The sequence below is a fragment of the Aythya ferina genome (genome assembly GCF_964211825.1).
Source record: "Aythya ferina genome assembly, chromosome: 1".
NCBI classification, from domain to species: domain Eukaryota; kingdom Metazoa; phylum Chordata; class Aves; order Anseriformes; family Anatidae; genus Aythya; species Aythya ferina.
This window is the reverse complement of record NC_140296.1, coordinates 150,517,061-150,534,471: the sequence shown is the minus strand read 5'-3', so window position 1 is coordinate 150,534,471 and position 17,411 is coordinate 150,517,061. Positions and strand designations below refer to the sequence as shown.

Sequence of the window (17,411 nt, the reverse complement as noted above, 5' to 3'; positions counted from 1 at the left end):
CCACTAGCAAGAACAATAGCAGATTAACAGGCTCCGCTATATGGAGAGAGGTAACACAACCCTGGTGGGAGAGGATTTCCTTCTGTAGTGCTTCCCTTAGCAAAGCTTATGCCTTTCCTACTACACAGTCACCAGAGATGCAAAGACAGATACAGAAGTTTACTGCCAGAATCCTCAATTGTTCTATCAAATCTTTTCACGTCTCTCTTACCAATACAGCCTATACAAAAATGAAGTGACTACTGACTAGTAAGGCATGGCCCCTTAAAACGACCCCAGTTGCTCACTGAAACCACAGCAGTGGAATCATTTGCTGGTGCTGCACTTGAACACAGCAGGGCTGTCCTGCAGCTGAGCACTGCAGCATAGCACTGTTGGTTTGATGCCCAGCTGCAATCTCAGACCTGCCTGCAGCTCCCAGCTGTCATCTTTCAAGGGACAAGCAAACAGGATGGGATTTCACCCCCTCCTAGTTCCAGCTTGCAAAAATGAGTAAAACCAACAGGCAGCATCAGCTTATCCTGCCTATTCCTATAGTTCCTAAAAAGTATTTTCAGTTCTGTCCACAAGAGTGCTTTAATGAACACACTGAGCTGCTGCCCTGAGTTAAAATGATGAAACTCTGTACTGTGCCCTATAAATGTTCTAACAGTATACTTCAATCTACAAACTAGATGTTGTGGCTAACAGATGATTCACAAATGCACCATTGTATGTTCAGGTTATCACTTTCGATGCAGGGCTTCTATTCCTAAATCCCTACAACCTAACAAAGCAGCAGAGAGAGGAAATACAAGGATTATATTCTCCGTTTTAAGAGTCATGAACTAAGGTATACCCAACTATTTAGGTGTCTAGATATAACAGCTGGAGTTAAGTACAGTTAAAAAGGCAACATAGAAGTTGGTGAATAGAAGTTACATTTAAATCACAGGACAGACATGCCCCACAGCATGCCTTGGGGTCTTTCTCACAGCTGTGAAAACTGAACACCTGGTCAGAGCACACTGGGTCTCCCTTTTGCCCTGCATGCTTTAATTTTCTTCACATGGAAGCCAGGAATCATGAATAGATGTGTGTTTGGATTCAGCCCAAGCAGCCGGGACACAGCTAAGACACCCACTCATATCCACCACCTGGAAAATGATTTTACAGTTTGCTGTTTAGATACACACCGAGAAAACATCTTGACCTTCTTGTAATATCTAGGTGTGGTATTTCAAGAGGAATGTAACTCGCGTTCTCACGCAATTAAACATCTTGTATAAAGCTAGGGCTCAGCATAGCAGTTCTGCTCCAGTAACTGCAGCTGTATCTTCTTCTCTATCACTGATCACAGACAGGTACATAGGACCTTATACCTTGCATATACCCTTTTTTTTTTTTTTTAAATAAATAAATAAAAAAAAAAACACAGTCATTTTCACAGTCATTTTAAGTTTTAGGACTAAGATAAAATAATAAATAGAGAAAAAAATTAATAGTTTCCAATTTCCAAATGAATGTTAGTAGCAACCACACAGCACTGGATGCAGATGAACAGTACAGGCAAGGAATGGGGGCCTCCTTAAGGCACTTCACCTTTTGTGGTGTCTCTTCTGTCGTTTGCAAACAGCAATGACACATACACCTGTCTTAGAAACTGCCAAATAACAAAAAAAAGTAGCTGGTTCTCATATATTTCCTGTTTTCTTCTCATTTTATGCTGTTGGTCCTGAGATATTCAAATAGCATTTAATGTACTGCTTTATGAATTAAGGGAACTCCTCTGTAGGAAACTCAACAGTTCAGGATAAGTCAGATTCTTTTCTCTTTGGCTCACGATGCCTTCACTACAATGTGAAGGAACAAAGAAGAAAATGAAGGAATGTCTTCAGGTCACTCATTGGCATATCTGTAACAATGCTGAGTTCATTTCTTCACAAACAAACGTCCAAATGACAAAATCCAGGATAAACAGAACCTGTGGCATAAGCCTGGGAGACAAATGACCAGGTTGTCTTCGTGGCAGAGGGCTCAACTCCACAGCAGCAAGAAGCATGAGCAGAGTGAGCAATGTGGATATCATCAAGGCATTAGTAATGAGTACGTTTGGTACCACAAAATTAATGTATCGTACACAAAGATCATTGTTCCCAGAAATAGCTTGAAAAAAGTGAAGAATAAGTTACAAAATATTTTATCAGTTAAAATTGTGTGACCTTATCTGAATTTAATGTATGCATTTCTGAAGAATTCAGCACAAGGACAAAATGGTGCAAGATCCACAGTGTAGACATCCATTTTATTTCTTATAGTCAGTGGAATATAAAGAATTGCTGTTAGCTCCAAGATGTCTGACTGTGCACTTCACTCAAGTGAAAAACCCCTTTGAACAAGGAAATTCAACCACGTTAGGAAAATGTTAAAAATTAAGGCTAGACTTGGCATCAAATGGGAAACATTGCCCCCCAGACTCTATAGATATTTATTCTTCACTGTTGGATAAGGGCAGGATTTGCACTGGTATGCTGTAGCTGCGAAGTAGGAGAGGGTAAAAAAAAGGAAATGCAACTTTTGAGAGCAAAATAAAGTATTATATTTTACTCCCGTGGGAGTCAATAACAAAAATTTCTGACCACACTCGTCAGCTGATTTTATACAAAACAAGATGAGTCACTGAAATATCACCTGGAAAAGCACATAAGTGTTACTGATTAAACAGCTTGTATTTAATAGGAAATGTAATCCATTTCCCTTCTTTGAATTCCAGAAGGATTGTAGAAAATAGTATCAGCTGTCACAACAGTCATCAGTACCATTTACATTTTCAGAAACAGTGACCAATCTATCTTAAAAAGGAAAAAAAAAAGAAAGAAATGAAAAGTTCTAGCAAAGTTTTGTTAGTTATTCCAGTCTTTAATTGAGGTTCAGCATCAGACCGAAGATCTTATCAGGAGACTTCAACAGTGACTTTGTTAGTTGTTCATTAATTAACGAGACAACACTTGAAAGGTGCTTAAAACAAACTACAGTGTTTCCTTCCAGAAAGATTTAATACTGCAGTAATGGAATTAAATGGAACTTACTGCAGTAAAGTAAGTATTAACTCTGTTTCTCCTGCTGCGATCCCATTTCCACTGCAACCAGATCAAGCTGCTTAATTCCTTAAGTAGTTAGGCAGGAGGAAAGACTTACTTTTGCACCAATTTTAGTTCACACACAGTAAACGCGGCCATGTACTATAGCTACTTATTTGTAAAGTCAACTTGTTCAACCAAGAAAAAAGACAGAAGTCTTGCTGCTGGTTCTTTGTAAAATTGCTCTGCTTCTGTTCAGATTTTAGAGTTGCACTGTAGCATGAGTTTACTCAGTTGTTTGCAAAATGAATTGATTTGTGTTCTAATATATCCATTAAAAAAATCCCTTCCCTGTATTCTTTGTGTATTACATAATAACACAAAAATACTTTTTACCTAATAAAAACAAAAGGAAAAAGAAAATGTCATCTTTGGAAAAAAAAAAAAAAACAAAAAAAAAACTATGAACTCACACGTACCATAACAGTGATAGTATCCTATTCTATATGGAACACGGTAGATTTTTTGTTAAGATAGATTATTAGCCAGGTAGATTTTAAACAAAATATTTTTTTCCTGGCAAATTAATAAAACTTTTCAAATAAGACAGACAAAGATAGGATTTGCATTTAAAGTGCTTTTTATCTGATGCAGCAAATATTTGGCCAGTATCCTTCTGGTCTCTAAGTAGCACTTCACAGATGACTAAAGAGGAGGAGGAGGAGGGCAGAGAACAGCATTAATTGTTCTAACTCATAGCTCTTCTTGAAACAGATGTTAGTGCCAGGTGCTGCAGTGTTACCAGAACATAAACAAACCCTGACTTTGGTGTCAAAACAGTATCATGCACACAAGTCCTTCCAACAATCTGAAGAGAAGGCAGATTTTAGTGCCTGGATTTTGCAACCTCCTGCAGTTAGAAAGCAAGCTCAGGAATTAGAAAATTCACTGAAGGAGAAAGCAGCAGTCAAATGAACGCACGGCGAATGTCCATGGGGCGGCCCCGGCTGGGTCTAGGTGGAAACCTGTCAGTGGGTCCAGCTCGTCCTGGAAGTGTAGGGTTTGCTCCAGGCAAGGAACCAATGGGGTCAAAATGTGGTCTGAATGGAGGAAACTGGCCCGGTGCTTCCCCTGGACCAGGAATAAGCGAGTTAATTGGGTCTCCAACGTACGGAAGTGTTGGTCTCTCATCGTATTCTCCACCAATGATCGTGGGGGGGTAGATTGGGTTTGATGGGAAGGGGTTGGGAGGAAAGGGACTAGGATAAAACGGGTTGGGATGAAAGGGAATTGGATGAGGTGTAGGGGGCAGAAACATCATGTGCCTCCATCTCAAGGCCTCCTTCTTCTGTTTCAACTTTTTCTTGTATAGCTGCAGATAGAAACAAAGGTATTTTATGGTCTAGAAGCACTTTGTGTTTCATTTTCAGCACTTGCATTCAGTTGTTCAATTCTCAGAAAAGAACTCCTCTTCATTCTTAAAACCCAGAACTGCAGCCACTCTGCCTGCCAAAGGCTAATCACGTGTCTGAAAGGCCTGTAACCTGCAATTTATGCGTGCACTGTCACTCACCGATGCTGTTTTCTCCTACTCTGATCAAACTCAATGTGTGTGCACAGGCCACCACACTTTTAAAATAGAACTTAAAACTACAGCCTCCCCAAGTCAATGCTTTAGCCTCAAATTATCCTATGTAGACTATTCTCAAAGAGATTATATCGAGAAGTCACCTACTTCTTTCCAGTCTGTGTCACGAGGCCTTGCAATAGGATCTGCAAGAGAAGCAAAAAGATTAAAGTGAGCAATCCCTTTTAAGTAGCATTCATGACAAGGATGCCCCATTTTGTGGGAACTTGCAGGAGGAGATGAAAAAACACTTGGTCAATACATTTTTATATATGATGTGGCTTAAAAAAAGATAATGTGGCTTTAAAAAGAATTAAGCCCCAGGATCATCCAGTAGGTGAGCTGCTCATACACCCATTCTATGTAAGGCATCATCTCAAAACTTAGTAAGATATCCCAGAAACACCATTCCCATCTTTGAAAAAATAAGGTTATCTAGGGAAGTCTGGGGAAGTACTATCAGAAATCAATCTCTTACAAGGGACTGCTGGAAGGAATATCCCTTCCCTCTACTCTCTAGTATCTGCAATAGCCCGTGCACCAAACTACCCAGGGAAACAGGTGAAAAAAAATACAAAGGTCTGTACCATATGATGGCCAAAACTATATAATCCATGAGAAATGACTCTGCAGGCTATGACCATTTTTCAAAGCAGAAAACAGCATATCCACCTGAATTACCCCTGACCAACTGTACTGGTTAGTATTGTAGAAGACTCTACTTCTTCCCAGTGTTTAAAAAACAGAAGTGGTTCCTTAAGAAGCCTCTTGACAAAATCTGTCAGACCTAATCCCTCTGTTCACATGAGAATAAGAGAAAACATGCATCTCGACATTACCTCGGAAATCTCGCAGGTACATAAACCTCCACAGAAGCTGATCATTTGAAGCTGCATAAAGATCCCGGCAAACAGCAGACAGGGAGATGAGCGAACGGACATCCAGGAGTCTGAAGATCCGAAGCTTCAGCTCAAGAGGAAGGACCACTAACCCAAAAACATCTGGCAAGTTCAGTGCTACAAAGTGGAGGAAATAGAAGCATTACCTAAATGGTGCAGAGCTTACTCTGAAGACTCTAAAGAAAGGAAGGACATTATAACTTTTCCCTTCAATCATTTCCCCTTGATGCCTCATTAAATGACTTTTCTCAGGAAGTGTTGTGATGCGACTTCTTATAAAACAAATGTTTCCCAATGTTCAGGACATTTATAGAGTGCACAAAATAGGGCAAATGACATTTTATACTGCACACCACTGTCCACTGCGAGCCTAAGAAACACACCACATGCCTAACTATGTTTACAGGCTACAGAACAAAGGCTGGAATAGGTAAAAGAAAAAAAATCTGCCCAATTTCAGGAGTCCACAAAAAAAAACATTAAATATAGAGCATGTTTCACGTAAAGCCTTCCTGCACTGAAGTCTACAGGGAATGCCATTGTGTCTTCAGAATACAAAGCTGAATCTTTTATGGCAATACCTATACGCTGAAAGCCCAGTTTCCTAATGCTTCACTAACACCAGCTAGGGTTACTTCTTCCATCCTTTCCAAGCCCTCAATGACCACTTACTAAGGAGATCATTCCAGTGGTTTGACTTCTAAATATGATGCTATACAAGTTTTTCAGCTTTGACAAAGAAATAGATCAAAACTACAAAACCACGGCCACAAAGTTACTGTGGTGTGATTTTCTCATCACCAAGTATGAAGAACAGCCATTCCATCTCAATCTTCTAAGTGAGACTAGAAAGGACTTTCTGTCTTTACATAGCAAAACCAGGAAATTGTCATTACATGAGCATTTTTTGAAATACAGTCTAAATAAATTAGGTTAACCTTTGTATAAATTATTCATTCTTACTCTCTATGTACTTACCACTGAACAGCTGTTTCAAGTGTTTTTAACACTTTTCCTTTTAAAGCTTTGGATAGACACACACCCCTTCCTTCCATCCTCAAAAATGAAGTACTGTATTGTAAATATTTTTTCTCACCTTGTCGGGCAGCAGCCAGAAGAGAGTAAACCAGCTGGTCTTTAAAGAGACGAGATAATTTCTGAAGGTCTTTGTAAACACCCGCAACCTTTTCTATCAAAGCAGAGAGAGAAAAAGCTCAACTTCAGCAGGTTAGAATGCAACGATTATACAAGAGCAGGAAAACTACTGTTTTCTTATAAACAGAACCATGCTTTGCTTGCAGTCTTGATGGGAACACATCTGCAGCTAGTATGTTACAAGCATGGAATGAAGTCAAGAAACTACAGGCCATTTCCATGCTAAAGCTAGTCTTTCCTTTGGCTTGAAAAAGCACCACTAAGAGAAATATCTGAGTTCTTCAAAAACAAACTGGCTCCCAAGCTTTCAGCACTTCTTTTCCTGGATTTCAAAGCCCATAGGCAGCATGCACCTATGTTGTAAATGCCTGCAACATTCACGTCTCTGACAGGAATGTTTTCCCATTCCGTTCTCTGAAGAAACGAGAGCCAGAAGACTGTACCATTATCTTGGACACGTTTCAGCACTCAGTTACACTTTTACAGCCTTTTGACTAGCCTCATAAATCAGGGACTGGGGATCTGAGGACACAGCGTACGACACTGAGTCAGCCTCAACTGGCAACAAAGAGGTTCATTAATGCTTCATAAAACAAAAGGCTAGTCAGGCTACTCTGCTGACAAAGGATCTATATCCATCTGCCCAACCCAACCTTAGTATTCCTCTGATTTTGGCATCCTGGAGAGAGCTATGCAGTCAGCACATATTTTCTAACAAAAATAATACAACAGTGATAGCACCACAGCAAGACTGTAGGTACTGTCAGCCTCTAAAGTCCTGAAATATGAGGCAGAAAGAGGGTACAGTCCAGCATTGCTGCCTCAGAGATCCACACATAAATTCAGGACTTCGTAAGTAAGAGGCATATGGGCCAAAGGACAACTCAGGCTTTGCAAAGTCCTTTTCTTACTCAGTGAATCCAAGAAATTCAAATTGTTTTAGCAGCAAAATACAAGGAAATGGCTACACTCTGAATTCCTTCTACCAAAAAGCAGCAGCCCATCTGAACGATGACCACATTTTTATTCTTTCTTGCTATTTTTTACCACTTCAGTCTTAAACTGAAGAATATCCTTAACCACTGTGTCACTCTACTCCCTTATTCTTCAGTTTACCTGGTTCCTGAAAGCAAACAAAGGACGCAGGCAGTAGCTGTATTCTCTTCACACCTTTAATCTCTTTGTTGATTTTTAATGTTGCTGCAAATATAAGAAGAAAATCAAAATTGAAAACATATTGAGATGACAAAGACCACTTTATTATCGCCTTACTCTCAGAAGGTGTTTTACTTTACTCCCTTACCAACTCCCCTCCAGAAAAATACTAAATGGCTTCAAGCAGCTAGATAAATAAGAGTTTCAGAAAAATAAACTGGAACTTAAAATAGTAAAGAAAAAAAAAATATCTTAGTGGCAAAAACCAAGCATTGTCTTCAACAATTCTATCCCATGGAAATAAATGCAACACACCTAGAAGGGGTACACACAGCAAGCCATTAGTACAACCCAGTCATTAAAAAAATTAACTCAAATGCTATAAACTCTAGAAGAAGATTCAAGAGTCTTACTATGTGAACGCTAGGACAGTGTTGCAACTACTATGAATATAAAGCTAGCCTGACTTGGTTAAAACATTTGATAGTAATTTCAGAAAGCAAACTGTGTACATGTTCTGAGAATACATTATATGCTTACACAAACTAGCATAAGCAGCTACATGTTTAACAAGAAAGCCTACAAATTTTAATCAAAGGTATCTTGAGTAAAAATAAAGCTCAATTTTTTTTTTTTTTTTTTTTTTGAAAAACATGGAATTGCTCAAATGCTAAATAAAATATGAAAAAAGAAAAAAAACACATCTAGTGACATGGAAGTTGCTTCAAAAAACATTAGACTTCCCTAAATTTTCTGTATCAAATAAATGCAGTTTTTGAGACCACAGACTGTTAACATGCTTCAAGAAAGATTACACATTAAAGCTATTGTGTAGTCCACGAGTTGTTTATAAGTCTTGTAAAGAACATAAGACCAAACAAAACATTGTAGCTGGAGCAAATCTCCCTCCTTTTAGTCTTTGGTAATGTATAACACAGTTCTTATGAAATGAAACACATAAAACAGGATTTTTACAACGTTACAATGAAAAGACCAGTTGAATCCCCCAAGCACTGATCTGTTCTGAAGAAAGGGAGGGAAAAAGCTAATACTGAGACAATAAATGTCAAAAATTTTCAGCGTCATGAAGTGGTACCTCACCTCATCAATCTGGAAAATCAAGTTATGGTTCCAAAGAGGGTGTAAGGAAGTATGTAAGAGTTTTATCTTGCTAAACAATGGTGATATTTAACGATGCGTACACAGGATGAAAACTTGACCAACTTACCATTAATAGCAACAAGATCTCCCAAAGGCACACAAGTCAAACCAGCAGAACCTTCTTCACAAAGGGGATGCGTGTACTGTAGCTTATAAACACCATTCCCTCTCCATTTCTCTGGCATAGATACTGCCTTAGCTTCTGTCCCCTAAAAATATACAGAGATAATACCGCCATACATCACAAGTGGAAGAAGAGGACTAGAAGTTTGAAAATTCCAGAATTACGCTTGAAATTTAAATCTTAGTTTAGCCCCAATCTGTGTTATGATACAGTCTATAACTGCATGAGTATATACTGTTTTCCCCAAGAAAATACAAGGAAATGTTTAGTGTTTTTTGTCCTGTCCCAGTTTCTGACAGAGAAGGTTTTCAATATACAGACTTACACCTATTTCTCTGAGATCTGTACTTCACTCTGTCATTTATTCCTGCATTCTGACAACTCCTGAATATATGTTAATTTGTGCAAGAGAAACACGTTATTGCACCTGTTTCATGAACTTACGATCTCTGATGGGACTTGAAGAATCATAGCTTGAAATCAACTTGAAAATCTCAGTGGACTAACAACTTTCCTTTCAATTTCAGTATGAAAACACTCAGACTCCCATAAGGAGATACAACATAACCACAACTACAAGCAGACTCTCTCCTCTTAAATTTGCAGGAAAATTATTCCATATTTCCAAGCCTATTGATTAATTAGACTTAAACTATTCCCAGTAGCAAATGTATTCTTCAGATAGTATTTCAGGCTATGGGAATACAGTTAACTTAGCAGATTTTTTAAATGGTACTGGTCAACCAGACACCTAAACTGATTCCATACACATACTTAGCACTGCAAAGAAGATCAGGAGACTTAAACCACCTCCACAGATTGCAAGTCTTATCTTGCATGTTCAGTCACACACACTAGTAAACATATAATGCTAGTCTGAAAATCTGAAGAGAAAAGGTGAATTCATACACTGTATAGTGTCAGTGCCATAAGGTACTCAAGTTTTGAGTTTGATACCTCAATATGTTAGCGGAACCAAAGCCTAACTGAACGCACTTGAGTTAATACAAGTTAGGTGACAATACCTGGGCAGACCTAAGCCTTGTCAGCCACCATTTGAACTGAATCCTATTGAGATGATGCTGATATTGAAGACAGCATTACAATGAAGTGCTACAATCCAAGAACATCTGAACAAACTCATCAGTGTAAAGCAGAAATGGGAAGTTACCAGCTGGGTCCCGGTGAGGATGGGGACCGAAAGGAACACGGAGGCAAGCCTCTTTTTTCACACCTTAAAAGCTGCTCTAGTCTTTGCCCTTAAGCCATACTGCTCAGGCAAATAAGACAAGGTGATACTTCAGCAGCTGCTGACTGACATAGAAAGCCCGATGGGGATCTTCAGAGGCATCTTGTATCATACGTTCTTGTGATGTTCTGCAGCGTACTCACACTGACCAGGAAGTTTCTTTTTTGGTGGTGCACTCACCTGTGGTACGTAGCCTGTCTCCATCATGAGCAGGTGTACTAGAACGATCAAAGCATCGGCAGCACTGGTACACTCAGCAGAAAGGTAGAGCATCTCTAAGGAATGTGGTATCTCACCATCAGCAGCTTCACTGCACAGCATGGGTTCGGAGGGATAGGAGCCTGTACCTTCCTCCAGATCGACATCCTCTGGGACTAATCCAGAAGGAAACTCTATGCTGGATCCTGCCTTCAAGGGATAGCAAAAGACATTTACATTCAGAAATTTACACCTCTAAATACATCGCTATTATTTACCTGCTTACCATAGTCTTCATGGGCCCCAAGTCTACACTACAGATTTCCCACGCAACTTGTACATACTCGTTTCATCTACATTTTCTAGAATCCCAGTTGAACACTGGGATTTGGAGACTAGGATTATACACGTAGCCTTTGTATTTATTTTTTTTTTTAATACTTATAATGCAAGCCCTTTGTAAAAAAAAGTCAGTTGTTTTATTTCATATAGTACTCGAAGACAAATTGGTAACATAACAAACCTTCACCAGAATTCTTTTAACATATACTGGAATAATTTAGTCACTGGGGTACACCAACACGCATAGCACGTAAAGAGATTAGCTTAGACTCCTTAAAAATACAATAGGCTTATACAGCCGAAAAAAAAAATACCAGTAGAACAATTGAGGAGGGCTGTGGTTTTGTTGGGCTTCTTTTCTCCCACCAAAATCACACCATGTTATTACGTAACTTATAAAACTACCTACAAACTAAAAAAAGCAGTGAATTAAAACTATGGCTGGATTTATCTATGGGAAGAGGACGAAAAAGGAAAAAAAAAAAAAAAGAGCCTAAAGGAGCTGTAGCTATTTCTCTCCCACATGCATGTTCAATGGCACAAGACACCTTCACTTTTTTACAAGAGGCGTGACCATCCACCCAGGGAGCTTCCTGCCTCTCATTACGAACAATGCACATAGGCCCCATTAAAAACAGTTTTGCACATTTCTACAGCTGTACTTTAATGATGCATAGCTGCTTGGACACCTTTCTGTAACTGTAGTTTTGGAGGAAGATGCAAGAATTTTTCACACTTGAAAAATGAAATAAATGATAGATTTCTGCAGAGCTAAAGATGGCCTGACCAACAGGTAAGGACCATGTATGCCCACAGCACCATGTGCAAAGGGCATACTGCTCCTGTGACAATGGAGCAACTACATTCACTTTCACTACTTACAATTCTTTTCATCCTAAATCTTAACTCTTATAGTTCAAAACAATATTTTTGTAAGTATGCTTAGCAGTATTCCTTGTATAAAAGCTGTAGTAAGGGACATTGTATTAAACAATTATTTCAAAACAAAGAACTAATTGCTTTAAAAAGAATGACCAGCTTCTCTAGCTCCTGCCTAACAGGGACATAATCACCTAACGAGATAGGCACCAAGCACTGTGGCACGTACAGAGTTTCTTCCAGAAAGCCTCCTTTCACCTTAGGACCCAGCAGCTGGTGGGTGAAGTTACCTGCTTAACTATTACATATACTGTCACACAGGAAACAAACCACTGAATAACATACAAAAAAGGTGCCTATTAACTGCAACAAGTATATGGGGTCATACAGATGTACACCTTTCTTCTCAGAAAGAGCAGTCAGTCATTGGAACAGGTTGCCCAGGGACGTGGTAGCATCACCATCCCTGGGTGTGTTTAAGGAGAGGTTGGACTTGGTGCTTAGGGACATGGTTTAGTGGGTGACATTGGTGATAGGGGGATGGTTGGACCAGATGGTCTCGAAGGTCTTTTCCAACATTGATGAGTCCATGAAGCACATGGCAGGAGCTGTCTCAGCAACATAACCTCCACACACAAGAAATACAGGCAGGCCTCTCATTCCATAACATCCGAATCACAGGGAACTTACAACCCATGAGAAAGGAATCGTGCACTTTGCAAACATGCACGATTTGCTTTGCATTGCACTGGCCTTACCCTGTCATCATTACTTTGAACTTCCTCTTGAGCTTTCTGGTTGGCAGATTGTCCATCCTGCCTTTCTTCTTTCGGACTGTCGGCCTGACTTCTGCTGGGGATCACGGTGGATGTCTCGTGACCATTCTGAAGCGTGGGAGGATTAGAAGGTGAGGGAGGAGGTAGGCTGGGTTTGGCATCTTTTTCTTTTAGCAATAAACATATCAAATCACCAGGAACAATCCCATATGAAGCCAAAGTCTTCTCATCTTCTGTAAGAGCATCTTTGCTGTTCAACGTTATTGAAAACTCTGTATCAGAACTGCAAAATAATAGGAAAAAAATGAAATGTGGTTGGCTCCGTTTGGGTATGAGAGGTAACAGAGCGGTATAGTTAGAAACACATATTGCGTGCTACGATAGTTCTATTCCATGGGTTTTAATGCATTTATACTTAGTAAGACACAAAGGGAAAAGTGATAAAAGATTACTTTGTGATTTTTTTTTCTCCTATTTTTCTCCCCGAGTACATTTTAAGTAGCTGTAGCTGCTTGGGAAGCCCAGCGGTGCCTACCGTAACCACTCATAAAGCGGTTATGAAGGAGAGCAAACAGGTGCACTCCAGACCAGAAGATACCGAACTTTGCAAAACAAACTTTATCTTGTTTTTACATAACCTTGGCCGGTTGTATATTTAGCGTTGCTGACTCAACGCCCTGGCTATCCGATTAAGCACCAAAACTTGTTTCAAACCCCACAGCCGCTCTCTCGCGCACTAGTTACAAACGAAGGCAGTGAAAAGGGCTCCTTTAAAGGTGATTACAACAAGAAAACCGACATAAAGGGAGCTGGTCAGCGTGAGGGCACCACGTATGAAATGCCTGCTGAGGTAACACAGCCTGACAGCGCCTGGTCCCCACAGAGAGGCTGAGCCTTAAAACCCCGCAAAACCCGCCCCCAGACGAGCCACTTCCACACACACACGTCTTCAATAGATTCAACAGACTTTATTACAAACACCGCCAAGACTTCCTCACACTTTAAACTTTTTTATTTTAATAAAATCCAGAGACCCCCCCAACCCCCTCACGGCCCGCCCCACAAGGGGCGGCAGCGCCACCGCAGGGGGATATACCCCAACCTCCCCTCTCCACCCCACAATGGTACAGCCCCACCTCCCCCCGCATCCCCCCCCCTCCCTCCGCGGGGTGGTTCGCTCCGCGCTACCTGTACCCCCAGGCGGGCAGCAGGGCCCGGCACAGCTGCGCGCGCAGCTCCCCCAGCGTTGGCTCCGCCCCCGGCAGCTCCAGCGGCGCCGTCCGCTTCTGCAGCCGCACGCGCAGCTTCATGGCGGCGGCGGCACCGGCACCGGCGGCACCGGGCGCTGCGACCGCGGCCCCGCCGAGCTCCGGGTGGCGGCGGCGGGCGTGAGGGCTGCTGGGCCGCCGCCGCCGCCGCCTTGGCTTGGTTGGCGCCGCGCCGCCGCGCCCCTCCCCGCCCGGGACCGCCCTCGGGGCGCTGCTCGGCTTACCGCGCATGCGCCGCGCTGAGGGGCGGCCGTTGGTGCCCTCAGTGCGGGGGGGGGGGGGTTGGTCGTCAGCTGAGGTGTTTGTTTTTTTTTTTATTTTCCTTCTTTTCGGTTCAGTACCGCGTTGGGTGTTGTCTGTAAGAATAAAGATCTCAATGAGGGCTTGTTGTGTGCTGTGTGGTGCGCTCTGGGGGGGGGAGTTCTTGGGAACAGGTGGCAGGGGAAGGGCTGAGGGAGGGTACAGCCGTCAGAGCGCGTCCCGTTATAAAGGGACTCGTAATTCCTTCATACCTTCCTTATCACCTCAGATCTAACGCCTTAGCGCCTGCACCCGAATAATATTGTCACATACGAAGTGTAGCAGACTTTACTATGTTGGCATTAGTTGCACTTCAGCTGAAGTTTTCAGACTTGAAAAAAGGCATCTCCCTGCACCTGATACTACTTCTTGTTAAGAGTATTCTGTTTCACCTGGAAATATCTGCTTGGCAGAAAGTTGACGGAAAAAATGCAAAAGGCACAATATTCAAGTTTGTACTTAGTTTGAAGAATCGTATTAAATGGAAGACTGAGTTCCAAGTAACTTGAATAATGCTTATTCTTAGATGATCATGATTTTTCCTTCTAACAGCACAATTAACTGCATTTCTCCACACAAGGAATGAGTACTACAAGGTGCAGGAAAATCATACTTTGTAGGAATATAATATTTAAATACCCGTAGGCAGAGTGAACTTGAAAGACATAGCTTGCACAGCTCCCATCAAGTGCAGTTTCTTGTATCACTTTACCTTTCTTAACTCCATGGCTACAGGAATGGCCCTGTCTCTGTGCTTTCAGCATGTATGAGGCCAGTCAGAAAGAGGAGAATCAAACTTGTGAAATTCTGTTCTGGGCTACAAGCCAAATCTCATGCCACTCTATGTAAACATGGTCATCCAAACCAGGCAAATAGTTAAATTTCATTAAGATTTTGGTGTCAAATACTTATAAAACCAGAGGGCAGCCATTTTTGTTTTCAACATGTCAATAAAGTTCTGAATAAAAAGGACAGGCTTGTATTGATGATGAAAGGTGAAGACACTACCAAAACGAAGAAACAAAACTCACTGCACCATGAAAGAGCTGATGCTAGTTACATTTATCTTCATCTTACATGCAAACTGCGAGCATTAAAACAAGTGATAGTTCCTAAGAAGCTTGCTGCATCTGTTGCCACTAGCCCAGTTTCAGACATACTTATGCAGTAATAAAATGGGGCTGCATCCTGGATAAACCCCAGAAGGATATGCTGCTGTGGCAGAGATGTGGGAAACTGGAAGGAAGTGGGAAAGGCGGGGACAAAAAAAAAGCACAGAAAAAAAGAATGTTTGAGGACAGATCATGAGCACCATGCCTGTCAAAAACTGCTTTCCTCTGTCCTAGAGAGGGCTGACTCCAAAATGAGTCATGCTCCTGCTTCAACACTGTGACCATTTTCTAGTGGCCGTGGCATCCTGCTCTGTTTTGCCTTTCTGTGTTGTCCATGTCCATGTCCCAGTCACCTTCTGTGTTCCCAGTGGCTTCATGACAGCTCTTTCTGTGCTCTTCTTTAGAAAGGAGAAGGCTCCCCTAGTCTGAGAAATGCTCATGGATACAGTTGTGATGTTTCCAGCAGAAGCACCATATTAGTAGTTTGAACAAGCTAAGGGAGTTGTGTGAAGTAAGATGGTTCAGTTTCTCAAGACCTGGCTGTGTTAATCATTATTAGGTAACCAGATATACCAGTTACAAATGAGCATTTCTGCTGACATTCTGCTAAATTTCCCTTTGAATTTCATGAGTCATGCCACCGTGTAAGGTTCAGACATGCTCTGCACACAACAGTAAATAGAAAACAGGAAAAACTGAGAAATAATCATGTTAAAAGGCTAAAACATTTTGCATAGCTTCCAAGTTTGCCTGTGCCAATTTCAAATGACCAAGAACCACCATCTTATTTTTGTACTCACACATCCTTTTAAAAGGGGTGTTACTTGATGAGTAATATTTTTCTCCACCATTTTGATTTTCTTTTGTCTCCATCTATTGGGGAAGGATTTCCAATGGCCAGGTATGAAGTTGACATCAGGCTGGGAAAGGCAGTCTGCAAAAATAGTACAAAAAAACTGTGTACTTACAAGTTTGAAGAAATGGTTGTATACGGAAGAGTTTTGGCTTTCAGCATGGTTCACCCTTATCAGAAATTATGACTTTTTTTTAGTCAAATTAATTTGAAAAGACTATACGATATGGTGACAAAAGAAAGTTCTTTGTCAGCATGAAGTAGGTTAAGAGACAACACTGGTTTCTCAACTCAAAGTACTTTATCTAGTTGTTTTTTTTTTCCTCACGTGGTCAGCATAAAAAGTAATAGAAACCATTTCACCAAAGAACTATTGAGAGTCCTAATGGTAACATTTCTCTTGAGAAATTTTAAACTTATTATAGCTGTAGTCCTGTTGACCTGCAGTCAGCTTCCCATGCCAAGGGAGGACTATAAAAAGTAAAGGTCTCTTTGGTTCAACTAAATACCTCATGGAATATTTTTTTTTTTCTGAAAGCTGAGTGCAGTAGCTCTGAACCAGTGGACCTTTTCCATTGTTTTTCTTTCTGTATTTGCCAATACAAAGAGTGCGTTTTATAAGATGTATAAATATATATACATGCATATGTATTAACCCTTACAATACTGGTGGCTTTTATGACTAGGGCCACATTAAAAGATGGCAGAGATGGTAGGATGAGCAGAAGGGCATGGAGACTGCAGTGTCGTCAGATTTGTGAAAGTCCAAAGTAACATTTTGAGATTGTCACGGGGGAAGGAGGTTCAAATCAAAGACAGGGGAAAGAACCTCCTAGCTTCTTGTGGCTTGATGGTGGTCAACTTTACTCCTAAAAGGTATATTAAAGTATCAGAAGTACTGTATAATTTATGTTGCTTTCCATCATCATTCTTGCCTAAAGATCAAAGGACTCCTTTGCTGGAGGCAGTAAAAAAATTGTCAGAGATGTCTGAATCAGGAATATCCTGCAGGATTTCTCCTGCCAGCAGTCACCCAGCTGGCTGCTGCACTGCCTTTTCTCTAATGCTGTCAGCAATGATGTGGGAGCCTTAGACTGGTGAGGGACCTCCTGAGTCACAGAATATATTATTCTCTTAGGTATCTTAGGTAATCATGTTATAGATAATTCTTGATAAAATTATCAATAAAATCTTTCGCTCTTTCTTCATAGATCAGACTCTACCTTTCAAAAGCACATTAGAGCTTTTTTCTTT

General features: G+C 40.9%; 2 protein-coding genes across 2 annotated transcripts in view; one reads left to right on the top strand and one right to left on the bottom strand.

Moving 5' to 3' along the window:
* Positions 1–2,256: 2,256 nt before the first annotated feature.
* Positions 2,257–14,084, bottom strand: FBXO7 (F-box protein 7). The gene is made up of 9 exons (XM_084524014.1): positions 13,813–14,084; positions 12,607–12,907; positions 10,610–10,837; positions 9,124–9,265; positions 7,857–7,940; positions 6,682–6,774; positions 5,526–5,702; positions 4,795–4,832; positions 2,257–4,431 (listed from the first exon to the last, which is right to left on the bottom strand). Exons 1-9 carry the CDS (start codon positions 13,932–13,934, stop codon positions 4,027–4,029), a joined length of 1,590 nt encoding a protein of 529 aa, XP_084380140.1. The 5' UTR covers positions 13,935–14,084; the 3' UTR covers positions 2,257–4,026.
* A 1,047-nt stretch (positions 14,085–15,131) lies between these two features.
* BPIFC (BPI fold containing family C) overlaps positions 15,132–17,411 on the top strand; it is a 45,438-nt gene continuing 43,158 nt past the window's right edge. The window contains 1 exon segment of the mRNA XM_084501140.1: positions 15,132–17,033. The gene's annotated coding sequence lies outside the window, so the exon portion shown is untranslated.